Source organism: Sander vitreus, chromosome 16 (assembly GCF_031162955.1).
Source record: "Sander vitreus isolate 19-12246 chromosome 16, sanVit1, whole genome shotgun sequence".
Classification (NCBI taxonomy): domain Eukaryota; kingdom Metazoa; phylum Chordata; class Actinopteri; order Perciformes; family Percidae; genus Sander; species Sander vitreus.
The window spans coordinates 3120095-3144711 of record NC_135870.1 but is presented as its reverse complement, the minus strand read 5'-3'; the positions used below and the strand labels follow the sequence as shown (position 1 = coordinate 3144711).

Sequence of the window (24617 nt, the reverse complement as noted above, 5' to 3'; positions counted from 1 at the left end):
GCACACGCACACACGCACACGCTTCAAGGCTTTCTAAGTTATTGGCTTTGAGGAGATGGGGTGGGTGCACCGGTTGTCATAGAGACACATAACCATGTATGTACGTGTGTGTGTCTGTGTGTGTGTGTGTGTGTGTGTGTGTCATAACCTTGAAGAGACAATGAGGATTAATCACAGTCAGAGAGAGAAAGCAGGATGAGGGAGAGATGACGTTAAGAACGGTGGAAGAGGAGGAGTGTGTGAGCATGTGTGTGTATGAATATGTCTATTCATGCGGGCTGTGTGTGTGTGTGTGTGTGTGTGTGTGTGTGTGTGTGTGCATGTGGTAGGTTGTTAAAGGGCATCCTTGTGTGTGTGTGTGTGTGTGTGTGTGTGTGTGCTGCTGTCTTTGTGCTAATAAGTGAATAATTATTGAAGCTCCTTCTCTTTTGCTCAGAGGTCAGGAAGAAATTGTTGAGAGCGACAACAAGAACATGCTGGAGTCTGAAACTCGCAGTATAACTGGAAATAATGTTTCATATCTATCTGAATTCATTATGTCTTTATTGCACCATAAAACCTGCCGGCCTCTCTCCAGTCCAGACATTTGTTTAAGGAGGTTCAACTTAACCTTTTCTTTTGGCGTTAACGAGACTGAGATTCCACTTTATTACATACTAACTCGATATATAAAGGCTGGCATCTACCAAACCAGACAGGAGCCCAGGTGCAGGCTGGGTTAAGATGCCCCTGAGACCGTGCAGCACATAACAGCGGGATGTAAAATGCAGGCAGGAGTACGGCATACATGGAACGCCATAACCAAGTGGATGGCATAGTGTAAAGCAGGGGTGGCCAACCAGTTCAGCATAAAGAGCCAAACAACAACAGCAGCAGCAGTGACTTCCAGAGCCAATGACATAGCAGTTGTTTTTTTTCTTACTGAGATTGACTCCGTGGGAAACCTGACAGTCTTTGTTATCCACAATCCTTTTCATGTCTGGCTTGTATTCGGTTGTGGCCACTTGAGTTTCGGATATTCTGTCCAATAAACAAGCGACCCTCTCGACCGGCGTGACGTGTGTTCACAGTGTTTTGGTGCGTTTGACAAAATGCAGTGTGAAAGCAAACCGAACCAAATAAAAAAAATGCAACAATGTCACCCTGAAATTGTCCACCGAACTATGGGTGTGAAAGCGCCCTAAAAGCTATAACACAGATTCCACAGGGCCCTACATTAAGTCAGTGCTAATATCTAACTGGAGATTTGAAAATATGACTTTGTACCTCTACAATTCCAACCAATCCGCCTCACTATAACTGTAGTTTAAATGGGATCTTAAAAATACAGTACAAAGTAATTCCCAGTGGCTTAGGCCCAGTGGGGGGAAACGTAGGCTACTTGCAATACACTAGGGGGAAACCCTGGACCTTTTGCATTGATTTATGGAAAAAAAAAGGATAAAATATGGAGAAGACATGACATAGTACTTGGAGATATGGAGACATATGGAGAGGTGATGTGTGTGCGAGAATTAACTTCTTTCTTCCCATCAGACCTATAAAGAGTGCTTATGCAGAGAGCCTCGGTCCTGCTGTCAGAGCTGCGATGATTAAAGTTTTGCAGTTATGAAAGTGATGTTTTCTAATGTTCCAGATAATGCACCAGCTGTTGTTTTGAGAACAGCAGAGAAGTTCTTGGAAGTGGGGAGTATTTCAATCATAGCCCGGAGAAAGTGTTTATTGCCAAGGAAGTAGCAGCCTGGCTTTAAAAAAAATGTATGTCTCGCAGCCTGGATGTTAAGTAACGTCTGTTGGGGTTTATATTTAGCAGCCTCAGTGGTGCCCAGGTAGAGGGGCGCTGATCTGTCTGCAGGTGGCAGGAACGCCAACGAAAAGTCTCCCTGCAATTATCCCCATCTCCCGTGATGAAGCACGGAGGTTTGCATCGGCAGTGGTTGTTAATCCCTTATATTTAAAGGACAAATCCGACGTAAAATGAACCTAGGGGTTAATTACACGTGTACCGAGTCGACCGTTCTCTGGGATCTGTTTTCATGCTATCTAATGTGACCAGTTTTAGCGCAAACCGCTAATTAGCTCATAGCGCTAGTGGGGCAGGGATAAAGTAAAAAGAAATCGCTATTTTTATACCACTAACAAGGCTCAATAGCACACACACAGCACACTTCCGTGTGGTGCTATGTTACTGGTTACACGGCGTTCGTCGTTCGACTGGTCATGACTGTTTTCCCAAGATGGCGCCCGCATGAATACGTGAACGGTACTGTCTTTCTAAACTATCTTTTTAATAAACTGTCTGTACACTTACAAAGTTCTCAATGCTTCTGTTTACATGTAGGGACCCTCATTATGCTACCGTGGAAGTGTGGTGCTATTTTGAGCCTTGTTAGTGGTGTAGAAATAGAGATATTTTTTTTACTTTACCCTCTGCCCCGACGACTAGCTTCATAAGCTAATTAGCAGTTTGTGCTAAAACTGGTCACATTCGATTGGCATGAAAACATAAACCAGAGAACGGTCGACTCGGTACACGTGTTATTAACCCCTAGGTTCATTTTGCGCCGGATTTGTCCTTTAAATGTGTCATAAAAAGGTTTAAAATGTTGGACATTAGAGAATATAATAAGACGGGCTTTACAGATAGGAAGAAGGAAAAAGCTGGCAGGCAGATTTTGTCCCCTACAGACAGACTGCGTCAGTAACACGATGCGAGTGTGAGCGTGTTACCAGCTCCATGCGTCTGCGGCTGCTGTCCTGCTCCCTCTGAATCAGCTCCTCCATCTCCAGCCTCATGTCCTGCACACGCTGCTGGTAGTAGCGGGCGTTCTCTCGCTCGCGAGCTTCAGCCTGGGCGCTCTGCTCCAGCTCCTCGCCCAGACGAACCACGCTGTCCCTCAAACGCAACACCAGCACCTGCACATCAGGGAAGCACAGGACAGCATTTAAGGGGGAGACACTACGGGCCAAAATATCACTTTTCTAAACTATTTTGTCTGTAGTTTTTTTTTTTAGCTATTTTGCACTAACATGTCTTCTTCCAGACTGGTGCGAAAAAAAACATCCAAAATACACATTTAGATGTTTATTTTCTCTTACTTCTGTCCGTAGATTTCTCTAAGTTAGCATTATTAAACATGACATTTCAAAAAAGACTTGTGATGCAGAAAATAATTGTCTTTATGTCAGTAACTGGGGAAGTTTCATGGTGATATCTCTTAAGGTGTCAGCTGCGTGGCGTGTTCCGTTTTTATTTCGGATCCCATGTTAACAGGTTAGAGCTTGCACACGCCTGCGTGACACGCTAGAAATGCTTGAAATGCTAGAAATAGAACCGACGCCTATTTTTCAATCGACATATGTGCAAACAAATGTACAAACACAAAAACATTGACAAAATAAAGTTGAAGAACACGCTATTATTTCATTTTATCAATGGGAAACATCCATGTGTACAGACGAGGCTAGCAGCAGCAGTGCCGCGTCAGACATGTTTCTGGTGTGCAAAGACATAGAAAACGCCACGCAGCCGCCACGCAACAGAAACGCAACAGAAACGCCACGCTCACAGCCAGTGTGCAGGAGCCCTTAGTTAAATGTTGGCCCTTTGTTCACCTCTTCGAAATGTCAAAAGTTTTACAATCCATATCTTTCAAGGTTTTGTTCTCAGACTCTGAGCCAGAAATCTCCACTTCAGCCGCACTCAGACACCAAACTTTCCACTTTAATTCCTCTCTTTTATTCTGAAGCTTTCTGCCAAGGGCTTTGTTCAGATAGCATTCACAGCCTGGTTTATACAACATTGTATCCATAAAAACATGGAGTAAATGGATTTTTTTTTTTGTTGTTATGGCTGTTAATGGTATTTTTCTGATTTATGCAGCAATAAAAAGAGATTTCCAAAATCCTCTCTGTAAAAAACCTTTGACTCTAATATGTCAACAAAATGAGAATACAATTCTGAACCTGGCTTTATCCAATGTTCACATTTCTGTTCTGGAAATGTATGCAAATTAGCACAACAACAAGATAATGCCTCATTTGCATACTTAAACTGAACATTTCAGAAAACTTGGAATACAAAAAGCATCTTGTCTACCCTACAATATCTACCCTAGTCACCTGCAGTGTCTCCCTTTAAAAAGAATACCACACGTTCATGATCATTTGTTTTTTTTTTTCCTCTCACCTCAAACCTCTTGACTTGTCCTCTCTGAAACTCCAGTTTGTTTTCCAGGTCACACACGCGGGCCTCCTGTTTGCTGACGATGCTACGCCCCACAGTGGACGCCTCCAGGAACTGCACCCTCGACGCACTCTGCTGGAGCTGCATGGGTGGGCGGGGGGAGGGGAGAGAGAGAAGGGAGCCAGAAAACAAACATGCGGAGAGCCAAATGTATCTGAAACTGAAACATCAGCGAATGTGAAATCAGTGCTCCACCTGAAAATGAGATCTGTAACAAGGAGTGTATGTTTGTTCTTGTATTCTACCCTATTTATTATTTCTTGTATCTATGTGTAATCTATATCTAAATGTAATCTAATGGGTAATTATGATTGTTTCCAACCCTATGTTCCTATGTTTTTGTGTCTAAGTGACTGATGGCAACAACAATCTTTGAAATTGTTCCAGTATTAAGCGAGAAACAAGCTGCAATGTAACGTTAATGGGCAAATGTTCCCTGTCAGTTTCCGTCCACTAAAAGTTTATTATTATATATATATATATTATATATTATAATTATTATTTATTATATTACAAGTGTCTGACAACATTATGGAAAGGATCCCTACAGAGATAGACACGAAACAGCCCCGAAAAAAATCACCAAACCCCCAGACAAATAAACATGAATGTAATCATCATAAAACACACTACACACATAATAATCTGAGCCTGTCAGAGGCAAAATGAGAACTTTTAGTGGACGCTAACTGACGCTGAACATTTGTTTTAGGGTTACATTGCAGCCCGGTTCAGCGTGCTCGCACAATACTGGACCAATTTTGAAGATTCTTGTTCACGTTAGTCACTTAGACACCAATGCATGGGGAAATAGGGTCCAGGTTAAAAAAAAAAAGAAAAAAGAAAAATAGAAATTACCTTTCAAAGGATCCAGAAATCCAATTACACTCTCATATAAACCTCTCAGTGCTGCATTTCTCTTCTGATTGTGTACCGAAGCTCACCTCTTCCTGCAGAGAGTGTCTCTGTTTCTTCACCTCCTCCAGTTCAGCCTGCAGCTCTCTGATCTGAGAGATATCACTGGACGACTAAACCGGAGAAAGAAGAGGGTGACAGCGGTGGAATGTAACTGAGTACATTTACTCCAGTACTGTACTTAAGTCCAAATGTTGACGTACTTGTACTTTACTTGAGTCTTTTCTTTTCATGCCACTTTCTACTTTTACTCCGCTACATTTCAGAGAGAAATGTTGGACTTTTTACTCCACTACATTCACCTGTTACAGCTTTAGTTACTAGTTACTTTACACATTAACACATGTAGTTTATATATATATATATATATATATATATATCTGATGTTTTATTCTAAAGTAAACTAGCCAACAATATAACAGCTACAAGTCCAGCTGAGATGATCAGACCGTTAAACACACAGCTGGTTGATCCTTTACTCTTTCTACAATGGGAGGATTCTTCTTTACTTTTAATACTTTTACTGAAGTTACATTTTCAAAGCATGACTTTTACTTGTTACATAGTATGTTTACAGTGTGGTATTAGTACTTTTACTTGATCTTTTAAGGATCTGAATACTTCTTCCACCACTACACACACACACACACACACACACACACACACACACACACACACACACACAGACACACACACACACACACACACACACACACACACACACACACACACACACACACACACACACACAATTGTTACAGGCCTATTTGGGTACTTTTACTTTTAATACTTTTAGCTCATTTTCCTGATGATACTTTCATACTTTTACTTAATTACCATTTCAAAGCAGGACTTTTACTTTCATTTTATTTATAGTATCAAATCATAACAAGAGTTATCTCGAGACCTTATAGAGTAGGTCTAGACCACACTCTATAATTTACAAGGACCCAACAATTCCAGTAATTCCTCCAAGAGCGAGCATTTAGAGCGAGCATTTAGAGAAACCTCGGCAGACCCAGACTCTTGGTAGGAGGTGTCTGACGGCGCCGGTTGGGGGTGTGATGAACAGTGGCAATAATAGTCACAATAAAGGTAATGGAACAGTGACTAGAAATAGTAGTGGTAGTAGTTCATGGCATAGCAGGACACTGCAGGGCATAGCAGGGTGTAGCAGGGCACAACATATTAGTATGTAGTATATGGTATGTATGTCTGAGCACATTTACAGGTATGTCTGTATGTGTATGTGCATTTATGTATGTATATGTGTGTGTGTATATATATATATAGATATATATATATATATATATATATGGTGCTTTGTGACACCTGTTTTTTGTATTTTACTTCATTGTTGTTGGCTGTGTTGTTCTTGGTTTTATTTGCTGTTTTTCTGGAAAGCACTTGTTAAGAAAAGTGCTATAGAAATTAAGTTTTTTATTATTATTATTATTATTATTATTATTATAGTACTTTTACTTAGGTGAAGGATCTGAATACTTCTTCCGCCGCCGGCTACTGAGATCTGATTTCGGGGATGAAAAAGCGATTAATAACTGAGCTAGAAAGACAAACAGTGAGCCGTACCTGAGCGATGAGCGCCTTGTGCTTCTTCATGAGTTCATTCAGGTCTTCCTGGTCCTCCTCGAGTCTCTTCAGCAGGTCCACCTTCTCGTGTTGCAGCAGCACCAACTGCTCATCCACCTGGACGCACAAGGCACACATCTCCATCAGTTTGAGGGCCCTATTTTAACGATCTAAGCGCACGGTGTGAATCGCCTGGCGCAGGTGCGTTTAGGGCCTGTGCGAGTCCACTTTTGCTAGTTTAACGGCGGAAAAAAGGGTCCGTGCACCGGGCGCATGGTTCAAAAGGGTTGTAGCCTGATTGACACCAGACCTATCTCAGTTAATCTCCAGACGGGTCTGGTGAAGGTTCATTCACAGTTCATTTCCAAAGGGGCGTCACCAACGGACGCCGCTCAAATGCCTCTGGGCATAATTGGATAGTCCTTCAACCAATCAGACCAACGATCCGGGTGACGTAGCAGCGACAGCGGCATCAACGGGTTGATGCGCTTCGGTGGCCGTCATGTTGAATGTAAACAAGAAGCTGCTCGCCGTCGCTGCGCTATCGTCATCGTGTGAAGCCCGCCTCAACGGTTGCGATTGGTGCCTCGATTTGGAAAAATTGGAAATGGGCTTGAATGGGCTCTTGGCCAGACGGACTTGCAGAGCAGAGAAGTTCGTCAGGGTTTTCCGAGGCTAAAAGGGTTGTCCTTAGTGTCTTCATTAATTCATAGGTGTGTTTTGGGCGTAACATGCAATCAACCAATCAGAGATCATCTCCCATTCCCTTTAAAAGCCAGGCGCGTTTGGACCTTGGAGAATTGCTATTATGATGGAGGATCTGCTGAGCAAGAAGGAGAGATTTTCAGGAGAAGAAACTGGTCTGCTCGTGCGTGAAGTGATAACGTGCGAGCAGATCATATCATAATACTATTTCACATTGACTGGCAAAGACACTTGCGTCGGGCTTCGCGCTGTTCCGTACCCTAAGGGGGCACTATATTTAAAATATTTCCAGCGCTTCACCTTGCTGTCAGACAGCCCTTTACGACGGGGAACTGAAGCCGTTATCTCTGCTCTCTTCAAAGCCACCAGACTTCTTTGACATTGACATCAACATTGTCATTTTACCTCCCAGAACACGGGAGTAGCTGCTCTACCGCTGCCTCCAAATGACTGTTTTTGTCAAAGAATTCTGCATATTTTGATTTACAGGGGGCAATGTGCAATTTTATTATTTGAATAACATACACTACACTAAAACTAAAGTCTTAAATTCTCTGCACAATTTAGTTAGTATATTTCTGTTTGTGGTTTGTGGTTAAAGATATAAATACATGTAATATGTGTGTGTATATATAGTTTTATATACTGTGTATTTCCACCTGGACGGCCCTTATCACCTCATGTATATTATGGGTTTATTATTCAAATGATATCCAGATTATGCTAATGAGTGCCTAGATTTGTGAACACACAGTATGCAGTTTATCACGTTTTCTCACTTTTCTGCATTCGACAGCTCTTCCTTTTTTAAACATAAAGATAAAACAGCATTCTCTCAGTTTTCTATCAGTGATTCTACATACAGTATTTAGGCCACATTTCTAATTCCCCTGTTTTATCTCTCTTCCTCTGAATTATGGCCAGCATTAACACCGATTTCATCATCCAGTCTGCTGTTTAAATATGATGCTACCGGGGCACATTTTCAGACAGCCTCTCCTGGATGACATTTATAGTGTTGCGCACGCTTGTTCACGTGAAAAATGACAGAATGGTGTCAGGAATGAAATAAGAGGCCTGAGAAAGGAGTTCAAACACTGGCCTCTTTTCTCACTCCTGCACAGCCGATTGCCGGTTTCAGAAAGTTGGTTCGGACACAGCCCCCGCCCTAATCCAAGGTCTGAAAGCTGCGTCACGTTATTTTCATCTAACCAGTCACTGAGCCCTCCTGTCCTGTATGGACGCATCTGCTTATCTTTATGTTTCTCTGCTCTCTACGGGAAATCATTCCTACCACATGCAATGAAGCTTTTTAACACTTCAACACAGAGGGCTCTATTTTAGCGATCTAATCGCACGGTGTGAAGCGCACACCGTGCGATTAGATCGCTAGTTTGACGGCGGAAAAAAGGGTCCGTGTGCCGGGCGCATGGTTCAAAAGGGTTGTACTTCATGTGTATATGGGCTCTTGGCCAGACGGACTTGCAGAGCAGAGAAGTTCGTCAGGGTTTTCCGAGGCTAAAAGGGTTGTCCTTAGTGTCTTCATTAATTCATAGGTGTGTTTTGGGCGTAACATGCAATCAACCAATCAGAGATCATCTCCCATTCCCTTTAAAAGCCAGGCGTGTTTGGACCTTGGTGTATTGCTATTATGATGGCGGAGAGATTTTCAGGAGAAGAAACTGATGTGATTGTGCATTAAAGGTCCCATGACATGGTCCTCTTTGGATGCTTTTATATAGACCTTAGTGGTCCCTTAATACTGTATCTGAAGTCTCTTTTATATAGACCTTAGTGGTCCCCTAATACTGTATCTGAAGTCTCTTTTATAGAGACCTTAGTGGTCCCCTAATACTGTATCTGAAGTCTCTTTTATAGAGACCTTAGTGGTCCCCTAATACTGTATCTGAAGTCTCTTTTATATAGACCTTAGTGGTCCCCTAATACTGTATCTGAAGTCTCTTTTATATAGACCTTAGTGGTCCCCTAATACTGTATCTGAAGTCTCTTTTATATAGACCTTAGTGGTCCCCTAATACTGTATCTGAAGTCTCTTTTATATAGGTCTTAGTGGTCCCCTAATACTGTATCTGAAGTCTCTTTTATATAGACCTTAGTGGTCCCCTAATACTGTATCTGAAGTCTCTTTTATATAGGCCTTAGTGGTAGGGATACCCAGGGCTCGGTTTGTGCCTATCACCATTTCTAGCCACTGGGGGACCATAGGCAGGCTGGGGGAACTCACATTAATGTTAAAAAACCTCATGAAGTGAAATTTTCATGCCATGGGACCTTTAAGTGAAAGCGCGCGAGCAGATCATATCATAATACTATTTCACATTGTAATATTTACATTTTTTGTCTTCTGCATGTGTGTGTGCTGCTGCGCGTCCCTGTGTGTGTAACAAGCATAGTGTGCGCGCTGTGCACGAGCCTAGGAGCATTTTACTAATGCTCTGTTAAAATAACAATGAAATGCTGCGTTATTGACTTTAGACCAGGTTTTTGTTGGTCAATGGTGGGATCACTTCCCGCTGCCTCAAGATAGCAATACGCCCAGAATGCACCTGAACACACCTCCCTGTAAGACCAGCACGCCCATGGGCGCAAGACTCATTCACATCACAATACTGCACTATAGTGCAACTTGCACAAACATAGTAAACATTTTACCTACATCTTTATAAATACTTTTTAAGTAGGTTGTACATTTTTATTTGCCACTTGCATATACGTGTGTATATTCTTTCCTGTGTATATTTTTTTATAATAGTTGTTTTTGTCTTCTATCCGATTAACAAGTGTGCTATGTGTATTTGCTGCTGTAGCACTGAAATTTCCCAATTTGGAATGAATAAAGTCTATCTAATCTAATCTGTCTGCACGCTCACCATACTCTTCTGTTTGCAGATATTTTCCAGTTCAATCTGACAGTTGTCCAGCTCCTGGGAGAGAGTCGTCTGGAGGCTCTCTGCCTCCAGTCGCTTCGCTTCGCTCTCCTCCAGCTGATTGGCGACGCAGAGACAGAGAGAGAAGAGTTGCAAAAATGTATGTCAAACTGATTAGCAGGGCCAGACAGAATCAGCAGGCGCAGAAATACACAGATCTTTCCGCAGATTTTGTAAACATTTAAATTAAACCCAACATGTTAAAGGTGCTGTAGGTAGGATTGTGAAGATCCAGGACTTAGCCAAAGAATTTGAACATCAACAACTTCTCAGTCCCTCCCCCCTTTCTGCTAAAGCCCAAAACGGTCTCCTAAGCCCCTCCCCCCACAAGGGAGAATGAATGTGTGTGCATGAGCAGTGATTGACACGCAGTTAATTTTTTTTTTAAACACAGAATGTTAACTCCATCACCAAGCAGAAAAACTGTCTGCTAACTTCCACGGATTTTCATTTTTTTTGGATTACCGCTGAAAACTAAAAACAAAAACAAAATAATCTGCAGATTCCATTTCGGGCCTGCTGAGCAAAAGGTGACAGCGTAGCATCAGGTGAATGTACAGGTGAGTGTACCTGGCAATGCAGCCGCTCTATCTGCTCCTTGCTGCCGGCGGGAAGGTTCTGCCCCGGGTTATCGACGGTGGAAAGAAGCAGCTGGGCGTCGGCCAGCAGGGCATGAGTCCTCTTCAGGTCTCGCTTCAGCTTCTTCTCCACATCAAAGTCTCTGTGACCCACCTGCAGGAGGAGACACCTCCCATTTAATTCAAGGGTCAGTTCAGATCTTTTGACTTGTGTTTTTATGAGCTACTTCTCCATGGCCAGTAGTCGGTGGACGGGGGGCAGCAGCTAAACATATTTTAGACCCCTAAAAACACTATATTTAGACTCCTTTGACAAAAACAGTCATTTTACCTCGCAGAACAGGGGAGTTGCTGCTCTACCGCTGCCTCTGTCGGTTAGTTAGTTAGTGTTATTGTGAGACGTTGGTGTTTTGAAAGGTCAGGAACAAACAAACCTAACAAACTAACTAACTGACGGAGGCAGCGGCAGAGCAGCAACTCCCGTGTTCTGCGAGGTAAAATGACGTTAAAATGTTTTTGTCAAAGGAGCCTGGTGGCTTTGAAGAGAGCAGAGATAACAGCTTCAGTTCCCCGTCGTAAAGGGCTGTCTGACAGCAAGGTGAAGCGCTGAAAATACTCTAAATACAGCCTCCACTTAAACTGATAGAGAGGTTTTTAGGAGTCTAGAATGTGTTAAGCTGCTGCCCCCCCCCCGTCCACAGCAGGACATTGCTTATCTTCCTCGTCCGTACTCCTGGCTGCTTCTCCAAACTGTTGTCATGCCGACCGCCATCTACTGTAGCTAACACACTGACAATGGAGAAGTAGCTCATACAAACACACTTCAAGACATGCGAACCATCCCTTTTACCCTGAAATAGTATATTATCTGGAGAAAAATGATCACATTCTTCATCTTAAACCCTCTGAAGGGACTTGAGCTGTTCTGTATGCCAGCTTGGCCACTCATCAGGAGTCCAATTACATCCTGACAGTGACAAAGACACGGCGCTAAATTAGCCGCCGCCTCCTTGCAGCATATGCTTGTTTTGTGGCTCCTGTAATGTAGCAATGACATATTCATCAGCTACAGAACATTAACCCACAATAATAATGATCTACGATGTCAGAAAGTTGGCCGGACGCTCATTTAGTCCGAGCCTGCAAGAATGCGCATGTGTGTGTCTGTGTGTGTGAGACTGTGTGTGTGTGTGTGTGTGTGTGTACCTGGTCACACAGAGTTGCTATGAGTCCTTCCAAGTCATGCTTCTCATGAATCACCATCTGTTTTTCCTCATACTCCTGCTCCAACTGCATCTCCAGCTGCCTCAGCTACACACCAAACACACACAAATACACACGCACACACACACACACACAGACAGAGACAGACAGATGCACGCACACACACACACACACACACACACACACACACACACACAGACCCACACAGAGACACACACACAGACACACGCACACACACACACAGACGCCCACCCACAGACACCCATAGACACACACACACAGGCACAGACAGAGACAGACAGATACACACACACAGACACACATAGACACACACACACACACACACACACCCATAGACACACAGAGACACACACACAGGCGCCCACCCACAGACACCCATACACACACACACACACACACACACACACACACACACAGGCACAGACACAGACAGACAGATACACACACACACACACACACACACACACACACACCCATAGACACACAGAGACACACACACACACACACACACACACACACACACACACACACACACACACACACACACACACACACACACACACACACACACAGGGATGAAAATAAAGATTACACTCCGGTATGCACTGGTAGAAAGTAACTAAGTACATTTATTCAAGACTTACTAGTATTTACATATACTGGGACTTTATACTTCTACTCCTATATATCTCAGAGGGAATAATACTACGTATTAAGTACTTTTTACTGCACTAAATACACCTGATAACTTTAGTTACCCAACAGATTAAATAATAAAATAAATCCAAATATAATCAACAAATAAATGATGATGCATTGTTATGAATAAAGACAACTTTATTGAACACTTTCACATCCCAACTGGCAGGATATAAAAAGAAAAATATCTAAATATAAATAAAATAAAATGTTTTTACATTGAAAATCTAAATAATTGCCAATTCATTTCCTGTCAATCGATTTATATATTATTTGTTTTGGATGCAAATTGTTCACGTTTTGTGTGCAAAGATCTTAACCGGTAAAGTAACTAAAGCTGTCAGATAAATGTAGTGGAGTAAAAGTATCAAGCGGAATGAGATTAGATTGCTCAGGTAAAGTACAAGTACCTCAAATGTGTACTTAAGTGAATTTACTTAGTTAGATTTGAGCGTGTGTGCGTCGATGTGACTGCAGAGAAGTGATGTAACACGTTGCATAACATTATGAAACAGGGGGGGGGGGGGGGGGGAAACGAGGTGGATCATTCAGTGAAAAGAATTAGTTTCCTTCTTTCAGGCGAGGAAGAACATTCAGAAAGAATCATCTGTACTTAACAACCCAACACTGCTCTCTTGCACGACTCAAGGCCGTTTGATGGTTGGGCGGAGGCTCCACGCAGAGCTTTCTCCGTAGCCTACTGTAAGAGGCCTGAAGTTTATACGTGTGCGCTGGTGTGTGCGTCGAGCCGGCGTGTGTGTGTGGGGAGTGTGTGGTAGAGCGAGGGAGAAGTGAGAGAGTGATTGTGATTATCTTCAGAGCGAGTAGTGAGCAGAAGAAGTTAACCCTCTCCTTGATTTCATGTTGTTTACGGAGAAGGAGAACCAGGACATGAGTCTGGGGGGGATGCAACGCTACCAAGCCACGGCAGAGCGACGTGCGACGCTGCAACGTATGGTTACGTTTTTCGAGAGGTGCACGTCAGGCTACGGCGTAGGGTCCGGCGTAGACACAGAGGGGGTCTGCGGGGGTCTGCGGGGGTACGCTGTCGATTCGAAGCATAAAACGGCCTTCACGTTCAGCCACAGAGCAAAACATATTTCAGAAGTTTCCAACATTTCGACATGACTTCTTCATGGTATTGAGAATGTTTTACCAAACATGATTCTTGTTATCTTGTTTCTACTCTCGTGACTAAAAGAAATACTGTTTTAATTTGTCAAAGGGGACATATTATGCTTTTCCGTATTTTCTGTCATATCTTTAATGGATTTGCATGTTAAACTCTTCCTCCCCTATATTCTTCTATGCCTGTCCCTAAAACTCTTTGTTGGAGCCAAAATTATGATTTCGATATTAACTGTTATTTTGATAAATTGTGCATAAATGCAGTGACATTCACAGTAAACTGGACTCATTGTAAACTGACAGTTTGTGTTAATTGAGCTTGATGCGTGGCATATCGTCACAGCATTTTCACAGCCTTTTGACAATCAGCTGATTAAGGCAGTAATTGCATCAGCTGGTGTATAAAAGCCAAGCTGTCATTCTTTGGTTTGTAGCCATGCTGTTTTTTGACCGCTGTTTCAAGTACCGCTCAGAACAGAACAGTTACGTGATTGTGAGTTGAAGTTTTTTGTTATATCTTTTATTTTTTTTATATTTATTCTGAGTCTTGTTAAGCGCATTGACCAAGGTGCATTCCAAAGGACAAAAAAGGGAACAAAAACGTTGTCAGAAAGTTGCTCCCACACTCTTCCTCCCCTATACTCTTCTATGCCCGTCCCTAAAACTCTTCCATAACTATGAGATACAGATCTCTCTGTTTTTGTTTATTTTTCTTATCATGTTTTTGTATGTATGCACTCAGTTATGAATGGTGCCGTGATGATGACTTGTATTGTGTTGACGTACCCGTCTCTGAGAGGACTTGTGTACGTCCTCCAACTCCTCTTCTTTATCCTCTAACTCTTTCTGATGCATCAGCTTCATCCGCTCCATCTCCATCTCAAAGCGCATGTGGATCTATCGGGGGAAAGAGAACAGAGAAAATAAAAGAGAGAAGAGAAAAGAGAAATGAAAGAAGAGAGAAAGAGAGAAGAGAGAGTGAACATAGAGACAGAGCACATTTAAGTCCCGGCCCCACCGGAGGGAAAAACAACGCTCGGCTCTCCATTGACTTGTATTGCGTGAAGGTTTCCTCCAAGTCGATTTTGTCTGCTAGCAAACAACAGAAAAATGCCTAAAAGCTGCTGTGTGGTGATATAAACTGCCAACAATGTAAAGAACCCAGAACTTAAGTCTTTAGAAGCTGCCGACCCGAAAAACTGAGCTTTTATGAAGACAAAAGTGGAAACAGACGTGAGGAATCAGCAGAGAGAATGGTGAGACACTAAGCTAACATTATGTCCGAAGTATACGTGTGTTAGCTTAACTTACAGACATACAGTTAGCCTAAAACTAACATTTGGATATTTGACTTGGTAATAAAATGCTTTAGCTTAACTTACAGACATATAGTCAGCCTAAACAAGGAAGCAGCAAACGGCTAGAGCCAGTGGTGTTTATGGTTGTTATGACGCGGCGCTAAGCTAAATGCTAAAGAGGGAAAGTTGCCAATTTTCAACCCTTCTGAAGCCCGTCATCTAACGGGAGTTTTACCGGCAGATGAACACCGACCTCCGGGTACTGGAGACATTCATCTGCATGTACGACAGATCAGAAAATCTGCTGACTTTCCCTCAAGTTAAAACTAGCGGTAGCTCGCTAGCTTGGTTAAATGTTTCATAACGAATCTAGTTGTAGTCTTGCAATGTGTGACCCTGCAAGATCCCCAGTCTTTACACATTATGACAGTCTTTAACGCTAGATGTGAGATGATTGTCTTTACATGTGAGATGGTGTCAGACTTTAATCTTTTTAAAGTCTTCTAGGTGCTGCCCAAAACGGCTCGGGTGCTGCACATTACATTACATTTAGCTGATGCTTTTATCCAAAGCGACTTATAATTGCTATATATCAGAGGTCGCACGCCTCTGGAGCAACTAGGGGTTAAGTGTCTTTCTCAGGGACACATCGGTTGATGTATCCCAGTGGGAATCGAACCCAGGTCTCCCACACCAAAGGCATGTGTCATATGCACTGCACCATCACCACCACATAAACCTTATGAGGGCAGAGAAAACCCTGAGTGGGTTGCAAAAGCACCTGTTGTTGCTGCTGTATTTTGGCGCTGAGCGTGCTGATTTCCTGCGCTCTGTCGCTGGCCTGACTCTCCAGGAGGCGAAGCTGTTTCTTGAGGTCGGGGAGGGAATCAGCAGCGAGATCGACCGGCAGGCTGAGGTCACGGATCTGAGCACACAACTCTTCCTTCTGCTTCTGCAGACGCTCCACCTCTGTCTGGCTCTCCTGCACGCACACACCCACACACAAACAAAACATTTTGTTCAGAGACTTAGTGTTTGTCCTCGGGTTACTGCAGCACGTCTGGAGCTGAGGCCGGTTAAACGGCCTAATCTTGCTCGAGGATCCTCTGGCAGGTTTGGCCACACGGGAGAAGAAACCGAACACGTAGGAGCACAAACAGCAAAAGAAAGACAATGAACTGTTTCTGTGAGAGGAAAGAGAGGAAACAGGCTGTTCTACTAAACCTCTTATGTCTTTTTACTATGTATTATGTTACAAAAACGATTCAATACAAACCAGATCTGCCGTTTAGTTACTTTACAGATTCAGATTATTAATGCAAAATACAATCAACAAATACATTTAAAATGTATCATTATAGATTAGGATAGCCCTTCGGGATAGAGGGGTAATATTCTTAGAAAAAACTCAAACTTTCAGGAATTAAAATCATAAGTTTACAAGAAAAAAAACTTCATTCGTCATACATTTGCGTGAAAAAACTCTCACATTAAAGTCACCTATGAGAAGAAAAAAACTTGTAGAAAGTGTGTTGTTTTGGTCAAAGAAGCACATCGGTTCTCTTTGCAACGTTTGGATCAACCTCATCACACCACATTCAGCTCGCTGTGTATTATGCCTGCAGTGGATGACCTCATCAAATTGTATTTAGCATTTATCGGATTTAGCAATAAGCAAATACTTGTGATTTTAGCCCAGAATCACCTTTTATCAGAAGCATCCAGACTTTGAAGAGGCATTGCTGTAAATTGGGCCGATTCAGAAGAAAACAGCCTGCCGATTTGGATGAGGTGATAGCTTTCGAGCATCAGGAAACTACTACGCAATGGAGAGACATCCCTGGGGACATCTACGGGTAGTCTATAGCCACAAAGTTCCACTTCCAGGATTGCTCCGGTGCCGCCAGAAATTCCGCGGGATGTCCCTCTTTTCGGCCGGATGTCCGTCCCCTTCCTCTGTCTCTGTGTTGGCGTTCTAACCTCCGGTGGATTTGTGAGGACTATGGTTAACTGCTCCTCAGATCTCTGCAGGGTAAATCCAGACAGCTAGCTTGACTATTGGCGCATCTCATGTCGCTTAAATTGCATCCCTGACTCCTCCACTTGCCTCCCTTCCTCGCATCTCAGTCCCTCTCACCGAGGAGGCACGGTAGAGACGCGAGGAAGTCATGGAATGAGAGAGGAACCAAGGAAATGTGTTTTTAGAGGGATGAGACGTCCTTTCCTCTGAAGCGTCACATGAATTGGTCAGCTGTTTGGGCGGAGTTAGCAACTCCTTCAGCTGCACGGCTTCCAGGAAGGCTGCTCTCGTGTTTCCTCGCCTATAGCTCCTCGATGATCCCTCCTCGATGCTCGCTGCTCGCTCCTCGGGGCAGAAATAAGAGCTTTGAGACGGCCTTCACCGAGGAGGGACACAACAACTTCCGGTTCAGCCGAGGAGTCGAGAAGCTATCAAATAAGAGACATGGGATGTACCCTATCTGTCCAATCTGAGTTTTCTGTTGCATGACTAAAACTACTTTTAAACGTACACACGTTCCACCAAAACAAGTTCCTTCCCGAGGCTATTTTGCAGAGGCACCATGGCTCCGTTTGGCGCTTAGCACCACCCAAGACGATTGTGACTCAATGCCAATAAACCGGAGCACGTTTTTCTCCCATCCCAGAATGCTGTGTGGACTAGCCAGACCCTCCTCCCCTGAGCTGTGGAGGAAGGTCTGGCAAAGCGAGACTAATCTATGGGCAATACACTACAAGCAGTGGCGTCTATGATTTGATGAGGTTAATCCAACATTTCAAAGTGAAGCGACATGGAGAATTATGTGGTTCTTTGACATTCTTTGACATTCTTCTTTGAATTGCAACAACAAATATAAAAGTAGTAGAGGTGAAATGCTGGACTCATTGGGTTTGATTGTGGGATCTCTGCTATTTCATAAGGAAATCATGACATACACCTTTAAACATTCACAGTCTGTCATATATCAAACGTACTGTTGACTCCACCCGTCTCTGACTCATCAATCCACAATGCAATTTGTGTCTTTTCGCCAGCTTGACACCACTTCATGAATCACATGTGACATCTGTAATTTCCACAATAGATTATGTGCTTGTTACCAGGTTAATTTGATGAATGATGCCCATTGGCATTCTTCATTTCATCATCAGCGTCTCTCTTTGTGTATGCAAACTGTCAGCTGACGTTATTGGATCCTCCAACACACAGAGAGAACCACTTATTGTGTCGATCTGTACGATGGCCGAGACGGTTCAACACAAATGCAAAAGCAACAACGGAAATGAGCCACAACGGAAGTGACCGTCTACGCAGCGATGTCAGCTGAGAAAATAAAGAGCACCTGTCACAACTGACACCACTACATAGAAGGTCACTTCTGTTGTTGCTCATTTCCGTTGCTTTTGTGTTTCAGCTTTTGTGTTTCTGTTTAACCGTCTCGGCCACTGCAGATATGTCATTAACACTAACGCACGGCAGGGCTGAACAGTGTGAAGTGTTTGCTATGCTCCACTCATGACTCATCAAACCAAACTCATAATCAGCGCTACTAGAAGCTGAGTCATTACGTGTTATGTTCCCCCAAGGTTTTCTTCATGGTTTTATACGCCGATGAATACAAACGCACCTGGAGGTTGCGGCGCAGAGTGTATATCTCAGCCCCCAGAGCGGCGTTCTCCTTAGTAGAGGTGAAATGCTGGACTCATTGGGTTTGACTGTGGGATCTCTGCTATTTCATAAGGAAATCATGACATACACCTTTAAACATTCACAGTCTGTCATATATCAAACGTACTGTTGACTCCACCCGTCTCTGACTCATCAATCCACAATGCAATTTGTGTCTTTTTCGCCAGCTTGACACCACTTCATGAATCACATCTGTAATTTCCACAATAGATTATGTGCTTGTTACCAGGTTAATTTGATGAATGATGCCCATTGGCATTCTTCATTTCATCATCAGCGTCTCTCTTTGTGTATGCAAACTGTCAGCTGACGTTATTGGATCCTCCAACACACAGAGAGAACCACTTATTGTGTCGATCTGTACGGTGGCCGAGACGGTTCAACACAAATGCAAAAGCAACAACGGAAATGAGCCACAACGGAAGTGACCGTCTACGCAGCGATGTCAGCTGAGAAAATAAAGAGCACCTGTCACAACTGACACCACTACATAGAAGGTCACTTCTGTTGTTGCTCATTTCCGTTGCTTTTGTGTTTCAGCTTTTGTGTTTCTGTTTAACCGTCTCGGCCACTGCAGATATGTCATTAACACTAACGCACGGCAGGGCTGAACAGTGTGAAGTGTTTGCTATGCTCCACTCATGACTCATCAAACCAAACTCATAATCAGCGCTACTAGAAGCTGAGTCATTACGTGTTATGTTCCCCCAAGGTTTTCTTCATGGTTTTATACGCCGATGAATACAAACGCACCTGGAGGTTGCGGCGCAGAGTGTATATCTCAGCCCCCAGAGCGGCGTTCTCCTGGAAAGCTTTGTCCTTCTGCTCCCTCTCAGTGTCAGCTTCCTTCAGAGCCTGAGTCAACTCGCTGTCAAACCTGAGGAGACACAAACACACAGAGACAGAAGACAGGTTTAAACACTGCAGAACTGCTTTCATTCAACTGGACAAAAGTATAACCTTTATAAACCTTAATAATTGCATAATTGAAACCTTAAAAATCATTTAATCATTTAGTTCCACAGCTGTGGACACAAAAGATGTCGAAATTATTCTGCGGAGAATCTTAAACAGTTATTTATCACACTTTTTAGACCGACCAGCGGAAGACCTTCAAAATAAAGTCTGGTTTGAACTTTCCTCCAAATCCTTTACTAAACGATTTGGAGTCAAACTGATTACAGAAGAGCACCAGCCTCTTAAAATACACTCATTAATCCTGTTCCTATCACTGGCAGTAATGCTGTTAACCTGACATTCAGCAGCACAAAGCAACGTCTGATAAAAGCTTCCTGCTGACCTCGAAGGACTTTTGTTTCAAGAGGAAAAACAATCCTGACTTTGGCTTTTTTTAACCTGTTAAAACCACCTCTCTCTCTCTGTTTGATGTTCACCTATTTTGCCATAGCCAAATGGAAAAGCTTATAACAGAAGAACTTCAAGGCCAGAAAGCGTGTATGAGACTTAATTTCAAAGCCAACATCTTCTAGTTTCTGAAGGTGTGCTTGTTTAGCATGAAGGCAAAACACAGCTTAAAGTACATCTGTTTAAACATGGCTCAAATAAGTACCATTTCTTTGGTCCTCGCCTATAAGTCATATTTGAATAACAATAACTACGACATGCTTCATGCCACACTATGCAAAACACCACACATACCTCCTGTCAATGAGTTCAATTTAAGACTTATTAAGACCTTTTTAAGACCTTTATGAATGAAATGTAAGACCTATATCACGACATAAAAGAACAACTAAATGCAGAGTCACGAAAGTACTTTCAAAGCAAATAAAATAATAAAAATGTAATGAAAACAAAACATTTCAGAAAACAAAACATTTCAGAAAACAAAACATTTTTACAAAACGACATTTCACAAAACAACATTTCAGAAAACAAAACGACATTTCACAAAACAAAACAACATTTTACAAAACGACATTTCACAAAACAACATTTCAGAAAACAAAACGACATTTCACAAAACAAAACATTTCAGAAAACAAAACAACATTTCACAAAACAAAACATTTCGTAGACAAACAAGGGGGAAACAAACCTTCTCTGCTTGCGGTCCACCTCGTGCATGCGGCTCTGCAGGCTGTCGGTGAGCACGCGGGCGTCCTGCAGGTCAGAGGTCACACGCCGACAGTGACGCTTCAGATCTGTCGCACTCCGCCTGGACTGCTCCAGCTGGGCCTGCAGTGTCGCCACCTACACACACACACACACACACACACACACACACACACACACACACACACACACACAAACACACACACACACACACAAAAACAAACACACACACACAAAAACAAACACACACACACAAAAACAAACATACACACATACACACACACACACACAGTGTTACCTTCAGACATTTAATCTCCCCTCAGCGTCGCCGGGCACGTCACCGTGTCCCATCTCACCTTGGTATCGAGCTGTTGTCGGCTCTGTCTCTCCGTCTCCAGTTTTTCCTCCGTCTGCTTGAGTCGTCTGCGGACAAATTCCACCTCCGTCTGGCAGCACTCCAGCTGCATGGCCAGCTCGCTCTCTGTGTGAGGAAACCGAGATGTATGACTTTGTAAGAGGTGATGGCTCATTTTTAAACCTGCTGACATTTCTCCGTCTCTGCTTTTAGCTTGAGACCAGCAAAGGTGGAGGAAGTTCAGATCATGTACTGAAGTAAAAGTACTAACACCACACTTTGAAAATACTCATTGAGCAGTAATATGTTTCCTGACGGTGTCTTTGTGATGTTTCTAGATTAATATTCCTGCCGCATTCATGTGTATGTTGCATTTTACTCAACTGAAAGGGCAGAAAGAGACAAAGATCCCTCTGAACAGTTGAATGAGAAGAATCATTGGTAAAAGAAACTGGAAAGAGCTGAAGATATTTGCGGGTTCGGTCTTAATTTCTATCATTTTACACGGGCTCGGGCCGGGCTCGGACCGGGCTCGGGCTTGCGCTCCGGGTTGTGCGGTAAATGGGCGGTCAGGTGATGCGTTTTGATTAGCGTGACTATGGATGCTGAGGAGGTGAAACAGAGGCTGGCCTCTGGAGGACTTATTTTATTTCTTTGTTCCAACTTCCAAGTGGCCGATAGCCTCCATTAGTCATGAATAAATGATGTTAAAAAATGTATAAATGACTCATTCTTGACAAAAGGAAAAAGAGGCTGTGTGTGCGTGCACACATTTGAATAATGCGTTTGGCAAAACCATTGGTAATCAGGGCGCCCGGATAGCTCACTCGGTAGAGCGGGCACCCATACATAGAGGTTTACTCCTCGACGCAGTGGGCCCGGGTTCAACTCCGACCTGCGGCCCTTTGCTGCGTGTCATTCCCCCTCTCTCTCCCCTTTCATGTCTTCAGCTGTCCTGTCATTAAAAGCCTAATATGCCCAAAAAATAATCTTAAAAAATGTAATAATCAAAATGTACTTGTCGGGCTCGCGCCATGTCGGGCCAAACTTTTAAGGCCCGATTACAGCTCTAGAAACTAGGCATCAAAATGTGTGCAGATTGAAAGAGGAACAGCTTCCTGTTTCAGTGTCAAGTGCACAGTAATACAGCCTGTAAAAAAACTGAATCAACATTTAGCCAAGCTATTCTTCAAACGTCACAACAGAAACAGAAGGTTAGTCTCGGGTTGGTCTACATCGACGTTTCATTTCTCGGATTGCTCCGGTGCTGCCAGAAATTCCGCTGTATGTCCCTCATTTTGGCTGGGTGTCCCTCTGTCTCTGTGTTGGCGTTCTAACCTCTGGTGGATTTGTGAGGACTATGGTTAACTGCTCCTCAGATCTCTGCAGGGTAAATCCAGACAGCTAGCTAGACTATCTGTCCAATCTGAGTTTTCTGTTGCACGACTAAAACAACTTTTGAACGTATACATGTGCTTAGCGCCACCCAAGACGATTGTGATTGGTTTAAAGAAACGCCAACAAACCAGAGCTGGTTTTTCTCCCATCCCAGAATGCTTTGTGGACTAGCCAGACCTTCCTCAGCAGCACTGTGGAGGAAGGTCTAGCAAAGCGAGACTAGTCTTGGGTCAGCACTGCTGGAACTTCAGCTGAACGTGCTCCGGACTGACAGATCCCAGTCTAACTGAGCAGACTGCAGGGGGAACAGCTCAATATTTAGAGCTTCACTAACGATCCAGGGTCACTGACGCTTTTCCAACATTATTCTCCCATCATGCAACACTGTGGGGAAGTGTGAATCATTTCATTCTAAAACTATTTCACATGTAATTAAAACATCTGGTGTCTGAATGACTTATTTTTGAATTTGATTTATTATTTTGAATCTGTTAAAATAGTCATTATTGAAGGAACAGCTGACTAATAACTTTTTAACGGTAGTGCTTATAGGAATTTGGGGCTGTTGATTCTGCTGCTGATCAAATCTCAGGAACGTGCTTCTCTTTTGTTCATCACGTTGAAAGAAGTGATTTTAAGTGCTCATATTATGCTTTTCCCCTTTCCTTTATCGTGTTATATATCTTTTTTGTGTACGTTATAGGTTCACAAAGTGAAAAAGCCCAAAGTCCCCCCCAAAGGGACTTACCATCTCCAACAGAAAACACTGTTCACAAACTGCTCCAAACAGCTCTATTGTAGTCCAGCCTTTACTTCAGAGACAAACGTGGTCACTTTGTAACACACGTTATAATGCTCGCCTAGCTGCTAGCGTGGCACGCCCTCATACTCTGCTTCTGACTGGCTAGTAGTCCTTACCTAGGTACTGTCAGGGCACGCCCTCATACTCTGCTTCTGACTGGCTAGTAGTCCTTACCTAGGTACTGTCAGGACACGCCCTCATACTCTGCTTCTGACTGGCTAGTAGTCCTTACCTAGTTACTGTCAGGGCACGCCCTCATACTCTGCTTCTGACTGGCTAGTAGTCCTTACCTAGGTACTGTCAGGGACACGCCCTCATACTCTGCTTCTGACTGGCTAGTAGTCCTACCTAGGTACTGTCAGGGCACGCCCTCATACTCTGCTTCTGACTGGCTAGTAGTCCTTACCTAGCTACTGTCAGGGCACGCCCTCATACTCTGCTTCTGACTGGCTAGTAGTCCTTACCTAGTTACTGTCAGGGCACGCCCTCATACTCTGCTTCTGACTGGCTAGTAGTCCTTACCTAGCTACTGTCAGGGCACGCCCTCATACTCTGCTTCTGACTGGCTAGTAGTCCTTACCTATGTACTGTCAGGGCACGCCCTCATACTCTGCTTCTGACTGGCTAGTAGTCCTTACCTATGTACTGTCAGGGCACGCCCTCATACTCTGCTTCTGACTGGCTAGTAGTCCTTACCTATGTACTGTCAGGGCACGCCCTCATACTCTGCTTCTGACTGGCTAGTAGTCCTTACCTATGTACTGTCAGGGCACGCCTCATACTCTGCTTCTGACTGGCTAGTAGTCCTTACCTATGTACTGTCAAGGGCACGCCCTCATACTCTGCTTCTGACTGGCTAGTAGTCCTTACCTATGTACTGTCAGGGCACGCCCTCATACTCTGCTTCTGACTGGCTAGTAGTGGA

At 43.4% G+C, this 24617-nt stretch overlaps 1 protein-coding gene across 1 annotated transcript in view; it reads right to left on the bottom strand.

Moving 5' to 3' along the window:
* myo18b (myosin XVIIIB) overlaps positions 1 to 24617 on the bottom strand; it is a 79911-nt gene that overhangs the window by 12254 nt on the left and 43040 nt on the right. The window contains exons 30-41 of the mRNA XM_078271892.1: positions 21494 to 21618; positions 21121 to 21275; positions 19815 to 19938; positions 16134 to 16334; positions 14841 to 14951; positions 12189 to 12293; positions 10975 to 11136; positions 10348 to 10461; positions 6752 to 6868; positions 5191 to 5274; positions 4190 to 4327; positions 2731 to 2916 (exon numbers count right to left, since the gene is read on the bottom strand). Coding sequence (XP_078128018.1) covers positions 2731 to 2916; positions 4190 to 4327; positions 5191 to 5274; positions 6752 to 6868; positions 10348 to 10461; positions 10975 to 11136; positions 12189 to 12293; positions 14841 to 14951; positions 16134 to 16334; positions 19815 to 19938; positions 21121 to 21275; positions 21494 to 21618 — 1622 coding nt within the window. The remainder of the gene's footprint in view (positions 1 to 2730; positions 2917 to 4189; positions 4328 to 5190; positions 5275 to 6751; positions 6869 to 10347; positions 10462 to 10974; positions 11137 to 12188; positions 12294 to 14840; positions 14952 to 16133; positions 16335 to 19814; positions 19939 to 21120; positions 21276 to 21493; positions 21619 to 24617) is intronic.